The sequence below is a fragment of the Canis lupus genome, chromosome 18, assembly GCF_003254725.2.
Source record: "Canis lupus dingo isolate Sandy chromosome 18, ASM325472v2, whole genome shotgun sequence".
Classification (NCBI taxonomy): Eukaryota; Metazoa; Chordata; class Mammalia; order Carnivora; family Canidae; genus Canis; species Canis lupus.
The window spans coordinates 21,378,199-21,390,997 of NC_064260.1; the positions used below are offsets into that span (position 1 = coordinate 21,378,199).

Here is a 12,799-nt window from a genome sequence, read left to right on the forward strand (position 1 = left end):
AAAGGCAGATGCTCAACCACTGAGCCACCCAGGCGTCCCACCTTTCTCTATTCTTGATATAGGTATTTGTCACAATAAACTTCCCTCTTAGAACTGCCTTCTGCTTCCTAATAGTTGTAGCTAAGTGTATTCTACTACTATTATATTGCTGCCTACTTCTGTTAGGTCTGTTAATATTTGCTGTATATATTCAAGTGCCTCTGTGTCAGATGCATAAATATTTATCAATGTTATAGATCCACTTTGATTGAACCCTTTATCAGTGTATAATGATTGTCTCTTATTACAGTTTTTGTCTTGAAGTCTATTGTGTCCAAGTATAGCTACCCCAGCTTTCTTTTGATTTCCATTTGCATGGAATATATTTTTCCATCCATTCACTTTCACATACTTTAAGGTGTGTCTTTAAAGCTGAAATGTGTGGTTTTCATTTGTATTTGCCTGAAGACTGTTCATGCTGAACATCTTTTCACGTAGCCAATGGCCATTTTGATGTCATCTTTAAAAACTTGTCTATAAATTTTTCTGTCCATTTTTTAGTTGATTAAAAAAAACTTTTCTGAGTTCTTCATATATTCTAGATATTAATTCCTTATCTTCTATATGGTTTGCAATCCCCCCTCCCCCATTCTGTAGGTTGCCTTTTCATTTAGTTGTTTCTTTGGCTACGGAGAAGCATTCAAAGCTGTCATGGTCCCATTTGTTGGTTTCTGCTTTTGTGTTTTCCGTATTGTATCTAGAAATGATTGCCAAGACCAACGTCAAGGACTTTCTTGCTGCTTTATCTTCTAGGATTTTTTTTTTTTTTTATCCTATCACATCTTACATTAAAGCCTGTGATCCTTTCAAAGTTAATTTTTGTAAGAGAAGGGTTCAGTTCCATTTCCCTGCCTGTGTTTATTTTCCCAGCACTGTCTGCTGGAGACCATTCTTTCCCCCTGGGTGTTCTTGGCTACCCTACTGAATATTAGTTGGCTGTATATATTTGGGGTTTCCTTCTGGGCTGCCTTCTGTTCCATTAGTCCTTGTTTTTTTTTTTTTTTTTTTTTTTTTTTTTTTTTTTTTTTTTGTGCTAGTACCATACTGTTTTGATTACTGTAGCTTTGTTCTGTTTCCTTGGGATTGTCATGGTATTTTGGGTCTTTTGTGGGGCCATACAAATTTTAGAATTGTTTTCTTGATTTCTGTGAAGAATGTTGTTTGAAGTTTAATGGGGAGTACACTGAATCAATCCATAGATAGTTCTCAGTGGTATGAACATACTAACAATATTAATTCTCCAAATCCATAAACACAGGAGGTCTGTCTGTCGTCTTTCAGTAAAGTTTTATAGTTTTCATTGCGTAGTTCTTTTAGTTCCTTGAAGTTATTCCTAAATACTTTGTTTTTGATGCTATGGCAAATGGGACAGTTTTCTTTTTCAGATGTTTTATTATTAAGGTATAGAAAGGCAAATGACTTCTGATTTTATATCCTGAAAATTTGCTAAATTCTCCTCTCACTTCCACACTGATTGATCTGTGCCACCTCTCCTTTTTGATGATGTCTTTCGGTAGTCTTTGGGATTGTCTACATACAGAACCATCTCATCTGTAAATACTGGCAGTTTTATTTCTTCCTTCCCTATTTGGATCCCTGTTACTTCTTTGTCTTGCATAAAATTCTAGGAAGCACTTCCACTACTATATTGAAAAAGAGCAGTGAGAGTGGGCCGCATTGTCACATCTCTGAGACATTTTCCTCCAGTGAGAATGTTAGCTGTGGGTTTGTCATACATACACGGCCTTTATTATGTTGACAGATGTTCCTCTAGACCCAATCTGACCAAGGTTCTTATGAAATGATGTTGTATTTTGTCAAATGCTTTTTAAGGTATCTATTCATGTTATTTTTGTCTTTCATGTTATTACTGTTACATTACATTCAGCTCTGTGACCTTTTTGTACTTCATATTTTCTCTTTATTCGAGTTTTCACCAAGTTCATGCATTTTTTTCCTGACTTTGGTAAGCATCTTTATGACCATTATTTTGAATTCCTTAAAGTCTGTTTAGCAGAGTTGTATCTTGTTTTGTTTATAACATATTTTTCTGTTTCTTTGTTTTCCTGGACTCTGTGTTGATTTCTGTGCATTAGATGAAACAGCCACCTTTCCCAGCCTTGAACAGCTCCCAATAGTTGTGGGTGGGCGATACCTGTCAGTGGCCCAGTGGAGGTGAGATCATACAGCACCTGGATGCAGGCTGATTGGAGCACAGACCCAGGGCAGCGGTTTCTTAGGTATGCAAATGGACCTTTCCGTTTTAGGGTATGGCTGACAGAAGGCATTTTTGTCTGCTTTCTCTGTGCTGAACCCTGGGGAAATACGCAGTTAAGGCCTGTTTATTTGCCACTGTCCTGTGGTACCTGAGGACATCAGCCCTGCCAGCCACCAGAGCCAAGTGATAAAGGGGGTGTTCTTTGGGCGGTAGCCTCAAAAGGCAAATGTGAGATGTGTTTACAAGTTCCTTTAGGTGAGTTCTTGGAGAGTGTCATAGGGCAAAAGTGGAGGCATGTGCTCAATGAGCCTTATTCGCAGGCAACAGCTGTTTAAGGATGCAGATATCCACCATCAGGGAAAGAGTGAGAGTAGGCCATTTCTGTCTGGTCCATCTTCTCTGAGCCCTGGGAGGAGAGCCGCAGTAAGTCCTCTTGAGCCTGATGAGAACTGTTTCTATGTTCCTTTGGTCCTATGGGTCTCACGGACATAAGCCCTCTTAGACTATCAGAGATAGTGGTTGGGGGAACTGTGCCTTGCATGAGGTCTTAAAAAGTGAGAGTATTAGATTTTCAGAGCAAACCCTTCATTCTGCAGGAAAAAGCTCAGAGTTACCAGTTCCCTCCTGATTTTAAGTTGCTATGGCACAGACAGGGATTCTGGAAATAGTGTGTCTCAGCCTTTCATACCTGTTTTGATGTGGCTGCTCTCTCATTCACCCAGTGTGTATGCGTCATTCAGTTTCTCAAATTCTTTCTTTGCTAATAGTTGTAGATTTAGTGTGTCTGTGGGATAAAGTGAGTTTGGAACTTCTATGTCACCATCTTGGACCAGAACCACAATAACTCACACTTGCATATCTTCAGACCTGAATGCTCCTCTAACCTCCACACTGATTGATCTCTGCTGCCTCTCCTATTTGACATCTTGGAAAGGTCTCAAACTTGCCCAAAGATATGATCTTCCTGAATAGATCAGGGCAAAGTCAACTGGGCATCGGTGATTACTCCTCCTTTTTATTTTTCTGACCATAATTCACCAGCATGTATTCTTAACTTTAGCTTTAAAATACATCCCCAAACTTACCACTTCTCACTATCTCATGTCTAAGTCACCATCACTTGTCTACAGTCCTTCAAAAGCTGCCTCCCTTGTCTCATTGCTTCCAATTCTTGCTCTTTTACAATCTTTTTACCAAAAAGCAGTCTCCTTAAAACTCATAAATCAAGTTTTTTTCTTTAATCCCTCAGAACAAAATCTAAATTTCTTAGCAACACTGTCTGGCTCTGCAGTGGGTCAAAGTGTGTACTAGCTCAGAGATTTCATACTTGCTCCTGTTTAATCAAATACTCTTCCCTCTAGGTAGGACAACAAGATAAAAGAAACAATGCTCAGTTACATTTGAATTCCAGATTAAAAAAACATGTTTTTTAGTATAAACATGTCTCAGATATCTCACATCCAGAAGAATGATCTAATTTACTAGTGTACAGTAAGTGTTAAAGATATATTTTGTCAAATAAATTCCTATTATAGTACTTTTATATTTATAGGTTTTTGTTTTGTTTTGTTTATTATTTGCTCAGTTGCAATTCCTGTGTGTCCTGATGTCAAGTCTGGGAGGGGGCAGTTTAGATAAGTTAACTGGAGTCCCTCAAGTCTGCAAGTGGATTAACACTAAAAAAATCTGCCTCTTCAGTTTCTGTCATGTTTTCTCATGTGTTTTGCATGGCAACCACATATACTAAGACTTGAAATTAAGAGATAGATGCTAAAACCATTCTAAGTCGCAAATGCATTGATGTAGGAGAAACCTTAGCATTTTCTGTCTTAAAGACAGATCAAAATCTCACAAACAATATGAGCAGGTAAATCAGGCTGATTTTTAGCACTGGTACCTCAAAGGAGAAAAAGAATGCAGTGTTAATATTATATACATTATTTTAATATTTTTCTTCAGTTTTCATCTAGAGATTCCTCTCAAAAGACTCTTAATAAACAAGTCAACTGAGAATTTTTTTCTTTTATTCATATGATTTTGTCCCAATTTTCTTTTAAGACCATGTATTCTAGTGGCTAAAATATCTTCGGTTTTCTCTTGTTAAACAAGTATTGCTAAACTCTTAATTCGGCCTTTCTTTCCCAAATTAGAATAAGTAGGGGTGGCTAATTACAGATAGTAAGAGTTCAATAATTTGTAACTTATTTGTTTTCTGAATTACAGTCATCATACTCAAAAGTCAAAATCACTGGTGAAGACAGCCCTCAAATAATGGATAACTTTGGAGTTTAAACAGGTTTATAGTTAAACCACCTATACCAACTTCAAAGAAAATGTATTTTTAAAATTAGGCAGATGGATATTCTACAGTATGTCTTTTCATAGGAATAAGATGTCTAACAAATAATGTGTTCTCCTACACAGCACTGTAGCGCACTTACCACATTAACCCATGAAGTAGGTGATGTATCTGTTCAACTATATAAATGTGTGTATACCACATACACACATCTGTATATTCATTCTTCATGTACCCAGTAATGTGCTATCATAAATTGGGTTTGCAGTTTGCATAAAATAATGAACTTTCTCAATGGCACATATTACTGGCTTGCTTTACTTCTTTGATAAATAAACTTTCTTTTGTTCTTCTTTACCTCTTTAATCTTCAAAAAGTTCCTGTCAAAAGTTCTCATTTGAACACTTGTGTTTTAATGAAGTCCTCACAGTACAGGGCTTTGTAACGGGTTATCGATAATTGAGACTCTTTTTAGATTCCATAGGATACAGGGGTCTTGGCTTTAGGCAGTCATTCTTGAAGTTCTTATATAGAGATGATCCTTTAGAAGATGTCAGAGATCTGTGAGCAGAATCTCACCCACCACAAATTCCAAGTTACAATTAGACTAGCACTGAAGCCTAGACTTTGACTTTACTGGTCTTCAGTGTCGGGAACAAATGACTCCGTCTTTTTGGGTGATACTGACATTATTTTTTTCAACTTTGTGTTGTTTCAGAGAAAATTATACTTCTTTTGATGGCATCATATCAACACTCAAATTGCATAAATAAGATTCACTGTTCCATACTGATAACTGTGTTTTTAAAGACTCAACAAGTCTTATTAATGTAAAGTATATGCCATCTACATCATCTTCTCAAGACTATTCATTATATATTGCTCAAGGACACAATAATAATAGGGAATCCCAGATGTGTTCTTTTCATCTTTCAAAAATTATTTCATTAAAATGTACTGATCCCATCCAGCTGAATCCACAGTAATATTTATTTTCTTGGTAAGTTTATAGTTTATGGTGAGAAAGAAAAACACCTTAGAAACATTCACAGACTTTTAACATAAAGATAAAAAAGGGGAATTGACCTATATTTTTGTGTGAATTAGTTGCTTGTATATCTTACCTAAGAATTCTATGATTGAGAGAAGCAAACCTCTAAATCAAAGGTGAAAACAGAGTGAATATTTATACTATTGACACTATTTTCTTAGGTTTTAGTTTGCTTATTTCTATCATGATCACAAATAGGGAGGAGTATAAAAAACATAACATGGAAAAAATGATTTCACTATATTTTTCATATGTAAATGGTATAACCACTTGGGTAGGGATCAGTAAAACATGACTTCAAGTAGCTACCTCTCTATCAATTTTAAAAATAGGTCCATGGAGAGGGGATCATTTAATTTTGGTCTTTATTATCCAAATCAGCTAGGTTTCTTTCATGTGGAATCTTGAGCCATGAAAACCATGATTTTATGATCCCCCCCCCAAAAATGTACTTGTTTTCTGAGACTCCCTCTGCTCTTCCACTTTTATCCCTCTCTGATGAGCTCACTCCATTCACAGTAATGGCCATATCTCCATCTAGTGGTTCCCTAATCAATGAATACCTGGACAGCAGTGAAGAAAGAACACAAAGTTGCTCCAATAATACTACTCATGATGATTTCAGAGCATCGGAAAAGAAACTGTTATTCGGTCATATGAATGATAGAATTCAGAAATTGGTCAAAGGTTAATAAAGGATCACTTTAGCCTAGATACTGTAATTCTACGTAAGATGAACTTAGAAATTGGAAGCGCTTGTTCTAAAATATTTCAATAAGAGTATCAATATTTTGGTAATAAAAATATAAAAAGTTGATTAAGTCCCACTTGCTAAAAAAGGAAAAGAAAAACCAGAATTGTTGACTTAGAAAAAATGTTTGCATCTTTTGAAAACAGAGATGACCAACTCAAATAATTGTCCTTAGGGTATTTCTCTTTAGTAAATGCAAGACATCTTGAAGCATATATAATTTTTCCCATACTGACTTAATCTTTATATAAAATCTTAAAAGAAGGTATTGATTTTTAAATAAGCATATCCTTTTCCTATGTTTGATTTAGGATTAGCAACTTAAGCAATATTTGAATTCAACTATTTACAAAGCAGTATAAGCGCTGGGATTTGAATAACCTGGTTTCAGAGCATTTATTATAGTGGATTTAGGGATATGGATTATTTATTAAAATTTCAAGCAATGCACAAAAAAAGAAAAATTAGAGAAAGTGACTGACCATCCACACCACATGAAAACTTGCAGTACAATGAAGACAGGAGCTGACATCATGGTAGAGGCATGACTTGTGCACATTAGTTGATCCTATTAATAATGGGCAAAGTAGCAAGTACAGGAAAAGGAAAGAAAACACAGAAAAGAAGACATACAAGATGAGATTTCATGCAGTTTGCTGGCAGTTAGCAGTTTATGCGAGCCTCCATCCAGAGCAGATTCACAGTGACCATTGCAAAATAAGCATTACCAAAATATTTCACTGCGAAAGAAACACGAGACATCATTAGCACATTAAGCTACAGAGCAAGGGTTGTACTTTCACACACACTCCGATGTATAATTCACAAGAACATGAATTATTGAAAATTTTTGTCATAGTCCAAGCTTTGCAGGGCCTTGATGAAGATAGTTTCCTAGGATGAAAATATTTGGGGTAATAGGGTTTGTATGTGATCTTTAAAGTTCAGCTGAGTGAATTTAATCTCAGTCTCTAGTGACAAACAGTTGATGAATGAAGTTTCCCTAATGAGCAACACTCCCCTTAGGCCCACATTCAACATTCTTTGGGGAATGATTTGACATGGGCAAAACTCCTGAAAATATAACAGAACAACAGAAGTCTTCAGATCTGGGTTTTTATTTAAGTCTAACAGGATATGATGGAAAAAAAATAAACTTAGCTGCAACTCTGAATCACTTTCTCCATCAAAGAGAAATGATCAATAGTTCTTGCAGACATAACTGGGAATTACTGGCTAACACATCTTGTTTTTTAAGCCTTATTTCTCATCATTGATTTTATTTATTTATTTTTGTTCTCCCCTTAATTCATCTAAGTGAATAATTTGTATCTAAGTGCATATTATGTATCTGGAAGTGTTTTATTTTTTCTGGGACAAATGTAGCTATGTGCATATTTGAGTAAATAAGTACATAGGAGGTAAGTCTATTCTAAATCAATTACCACCTCTGTAAATGCACATTAAACAAGAGGTGATCTGACATTTTTTAGAATAAACAGTTCATAAGATGATGATCTCTCTTTGCATGCTCCTTAGTGTATGCAAGCTACTTCATGCAAAGTCCACCACGAAGAATCAGAATTGAGGAATATTAAATTGAAAAAAAATAGTTTTCAAAACTAGACAGGAATGATGGTGTGGCCTTCACATTTGAGAATAAAGTTTCTTAATAATTAAAATTATTTTAAAAGCATACAGCTGATTGCATGCATGGTATGTTGGAATAGCATTTCTTGGAGGAAGACTGCCACCCTACAGGAAAAGGAGTAGTCGTCTTTACATGACCTACAATAAAGATGTTTTGTAAAAATTTTATGAACCTAGCTAGCCCTTTGTAATTGACCTGGTCTAATACCACTGCAAGGTAAAAATACAAATCTCTGGCAGAGTCAGAAACCATGTTAAAAAAAGTAGAATGATACAATCACAGGACAATAGCTGTTTCACAGGTTTTTTTTTTTTTAAATTTTTTTTTTTTTTTATTTATTTATGATAGTCACAGAGAGAGAGAGAGAGGCAGAGACACAGGCAGAGGGAGAAGCAGGCTCCATGCACCAGGAGCCTGACGTGGGATTCGATCCCGGGTCTCCAGGATCGCGCCCTGGGCCAAAGGCAGGCGCTAAACCACTGCGCCACCCAGGGATCCCTGTTTCACAGGTTTTTAATGCACTGAATAAAGACAAAGACTAAGCAAACATAAAAATACCTTTTCTATCTTCAAGATTGGACTATAAATGAAAGGAGGCAACTCATATAGCATTTATTGTCAATCACTACTGAAGAGAAAGTGTTTGAAACGACCGCATTTGCAACCTGGGATTATTAGTGAATTGATTGGAATTGTGTTTGAAAGTACAATTCTTCCTGTGGGAAGAACAGAAGAAGCAACTGTGAAGCTTAGGCTAACCCTGAAAAATACTGAAATGAAAAATCAATCTACCAGCGAAGTACATCAGCTATGATTAAGACACTATGTTGGAGTTTTTTAATTTGTCTCTCTAAATTCTTGAAGACAATGACCACCGAGTTCTCATGTTTTAATACAACGAAAGTTTGGCCTTACCAGGACATTGTTATCAAAGCAGACGTCAGGCCCTTTTCGGTATCTGGGTTGTTTAACCATATCACAAGGATCCGGACCATCAGCTAAAGAAACTCGTTAAGGAATATGAAGTTATTCATTCTTCCCACACAAAAAAAATACATTTCCCGAAGCAAGGAACAGACACCTACACCACTAGTCTAGTCCAGCACAACTAGTTCAAGAGCTTAAGGAATTTAAAGAAGTAAACTGCCACAATTTTCTTTTGTCAAACTAATGGCTGCTATTTTTATTTTTATTCTATACAGCATGCCCTTGGGCAAGCACTGAATAGATATCTGTAAAATATTAAGGGGATGAAATGAACAAACGACTCAGAGTAATACATATAAAGCAGCCCAAGGGAGGACCTGGGTGCCTCCTATTATAAACAACTAATTGCTAATAATAAAAATCATGTTTTTTTTTTTTTCAAGAAACATGGGCAAATGCAAAGGGTATAGGAATTCTGTACAATCCCTGCTGTCACAATGCTTTAATTGCATTGTCAATTTAGCATATTTATATCCACTGTAGACAGACATCATAATCAACTCCATTTTTAACAATCCCAGCTACACAGGGCCCAGCTAACGGATCCCCAAACCAGTTGCCCCTCCCTCGTCTTGCAAGCCATTTCCAGATCTACTTGGAAACCCGCACTGCCTCCTCCATAGAGCCTCAATATACCATCATTCTCTGGTGCATCATTGGTCTGCACATTCAAACCACATTTTGTGCGAGGGGTCTGTTCTGCTGTGGGAGGTAATCACGGCGCTCTGTATGTTTTGCTCTTTGAGCATAAACAACGTGACAAGGTTAAAGATGCCTTACTGTAAGATGGCGTTCGATTCCAAGCATCGCTGACGTCAAAGGATACAAGTCTGCTCTGCTTGTATAAGCAGTCGTGTGTCACAGGGACAAGTCCCTTTGCTCTCAACCATAATAAATATTAAATTGGTGTTCATAAGTTTTTCTACGTGAAAGATTCTGCAAAACAAATATTTTTAAAAATGAGAGAAAATGGACATTCTCTTTTGGGGGGGAAAGAAACAAAAATCCTCCAATTTTACACATTAAAATGAAAGAAAAAAATCTGACCTCTTGAAACACAAAACATCACCAATATAAATAGTAAAACAAAATGAGAATGAATTTTAGAAGAGAAACATGACCATGTTTGACTCATCAGCATGCACGTTACCTCTCCCAAATACTAGAAAATTTAAGTGTTAGTCCTCAATGCAAAATAAGTATGACTGAGTTGCTGAAACTCCTAGAATAAATGTTTGATTTGATATGCTTAAGGAAGTGTGGTACTTATTACTGAAAAATTATCTTATTCTACAGATGAAAATATTAGAAGCCTGAAGAGTCTAAGCATCCTGCCTAAGAGCAGAGTAAATATAGATCAGTGCTGTTGACCAACGTCGTAGAGATGGAAAGGTTTTCTGTTTTGCCCAGCATGGTTAACAGCAGCCTCCTGAGGCTACCAAGCTCCTGAAAGGTGACTAATGGGACTCAGGCATAAAATGTAATATTAATTATAACTGATCATTGAAATAGCTTCTCGGGGCTGTAACTTCTAACCTGGACGACACAGAGACAGGGCTTTGAAGGGCTTTCAATTCCATTGAGTGTTTGTTTTTTTTTTCTTCTTCTTCCATGTCTTAAGTGGCTTCTTAAAATAAAAATGTTAGTCTGTCATTAAAGAGTCACTTCTTTATGAGTATACATTTTCCCCAAAAAATTGGATTTCCTTTTTCTCCACTGAACCTGGGGCACAAGGATGAAGTGAATCAAAAGCCACCGTGACTGAGCTTCATATCCTGATTACAAATCGGTACGCTGCAATGTTATTTAGTTTTTAAAGCACAGATTGCTGTTACCGACACCTATTAGTCAAAGGCCAAAGGATTCTGAAGTTTTGAGATACCATCACAGGTGTTACGATTCTGCTCCCTAAAGTTGATAGCCTCATAGTCTAAGTTCTACACAAGATGCAATGCTTTTTCTGAGTTGATGCCTGACTCTTCTCTTCCTACCCCAACCACCTCCTAGGACACAGAGGTGTGCTAAAGTAAATCAGAAAAGTCCTACTGACCGACCATATTGGTTAAAAATTCATGCTAGTTTCAGCTAACTGCTTCTGCAAAACATTTCTCTGTTAGAAATGTCTAGATCGCTTAGCAACTATTCCAGCCCTTTCACATGCTCAGATGACCTTACCTCCTCCTATTTCCTCTTTTCTAAGTTAACACTGCTTCTAGAATAACCTGCCCTCGGTTGCTAGAAACAGTGTCCCAAATCTGTGCCTCTCTGCTCCATTATCAGGGATCCTGTGACAGGGAGGATCAGTCTCTCTCAAAACTTTAAAAAAATCCCACCTTGCCTTTATCTTCTATCCCCCACAATGAAACTGAATTCTCAATCTCTTTAAAAAACTGTTCAAGATGTTTTATGCCTACTAATAATTTTTAGGAAGTAATATTTTCTCTTAGTTCTTGATTTCTTTTTTTTTATTTTTTTATTTTTTATTTATTTATTTATTTTTTTTATGATAGTCACAGAGAGAGAGAGGCAGAGACACAGGCAGAGGGAGAAGCAGGCTCCATGCAGGGAGCCCGACGTGGGATTCGATCCCAGGTCTCCAGGATCGCGCCCTGGGCCAAAGGCAGGCACCAAACCGCTGCACCACCCAGGGATCCCTAGTTCTTGATTTCAATTCAGATACATCCAATTGTAAATTTCAGTGAAAGGTTGAAATAAAACTCCTCACCCCCAGAATATCTTTCTTAAACCTATTTAGTAAATAAATGTAAATAGAAATCATATATTTGGCTTAGAATTACATAGAAGTACTATAATTAATTCTAAGTTTATTATAGTTCATAAAATTCTATGACCTTAGCAAAAATTTTTAAGGGATTCTTTTATTTTTTATTTATTTTTTTTTAAGATTTATTTATTTATGATAGACCGGGGGAGCGGGGGGAGAAGCAGAGACGCAGGCAGAGGGAGAAGCAGGCTCCATGCAGGGAGCCCGACGTGGGACTTGATCCCGGTCTCCAGGATCACACCCTGGGCCAAAGGGAGGCACTAAACGGCTGAGCCACCCAGGGATCCCCTAAGGGATTCTTTTAGACAAAAATGTATTATATTACCAGATTTCTTTATGTTTTGGCTAAAAGTAGGTACAATTTTCCTGATCCTATTATGATAGTTGAAAGGATTACAACTTATCCAGACAGGATAAAGTCTAAAAAATGTAAATTTTTAAAGCCTACAGTGAAACTAAAGATCTGGAACAACAATCTCCATTACTCTCTGTAATGATTATAAAAGCGAATCCAATTTCTTAGTGACAAAGGATTCTTCCTAAAAGGAAGACACAGATTACCTGGAGCAGTTTCCACAGTCTAACACACCACTGAATGATTTACTATCATTATCGAAGAAATACTGGGTTTGTTCGGTAATGCAACTCTGCTTTGACAGAGAGGCTGTAAAGTCCTCTTCTTCCATCTCAACTGTGGGAAAAAAAAAAAAAAAAAAGGACGCAGGTCACCAGGAGGGGACACTATAGTCAGTGCCCAGAGCCTTCATTTCTCAGCACACCAAGTGTATAAGGGCAGGCACCCTGTGGGGCTTATTTATCGCTGGGTAATCTAGGGGCAGCCCCTAATAGTGCCCAATAAATATTAAGAGAAAAAAATAAATAGGAGGTTACAAAATAGAGGCCAATGACATTAAAAAAGAAAAAAATTGTCAAAGCATTAGGAAAGTCATGACAAAAAGATTCCAATCTTTGAAACTATTGAATGGATGGGCGCTCTCTCTCTCTCTCTCTCTCTCTC

The 12,799-nt window shown here is 36.8% G+C and overlaps 1 protein-coding gene across 7 annotated transcripts in view; it reads right to left on the reverse strand.

Annotated features, from left to right (window-relative positions):
- Window positions 1–12,799, reverse strand: part of CACNA2D1 (calcium voltage-gated channel auxiliary subunit alpha2delta 1) — a 476,780-nt gene that overhangs the window by 11,304 nt on the left and 452,677 nt on the right. For all 7 annotated transcript variants that reach the window (XM_025449554.3, XM_025449559.3, XM_025449557.3 and 4 more), the window contains 3 exons: window positions 12,343–12,472; window positions 9,823–9,932; window positions 8,925–9,007 (listed from right to left, as the gene is read on the reverse strand). In XM_025449554.3, the coding sequence (XP_025305339.1) occupies window positions 8,925–9,007; window positions 9,823–9,932; window positions 12,343–12,472 (323 nt within the window). The remainder of the gene's footprint in view (window positions 1–8,924; window positions 9,008–9,822; window positions 9,933–12,342; window positions 12,473–12,799) is intronic.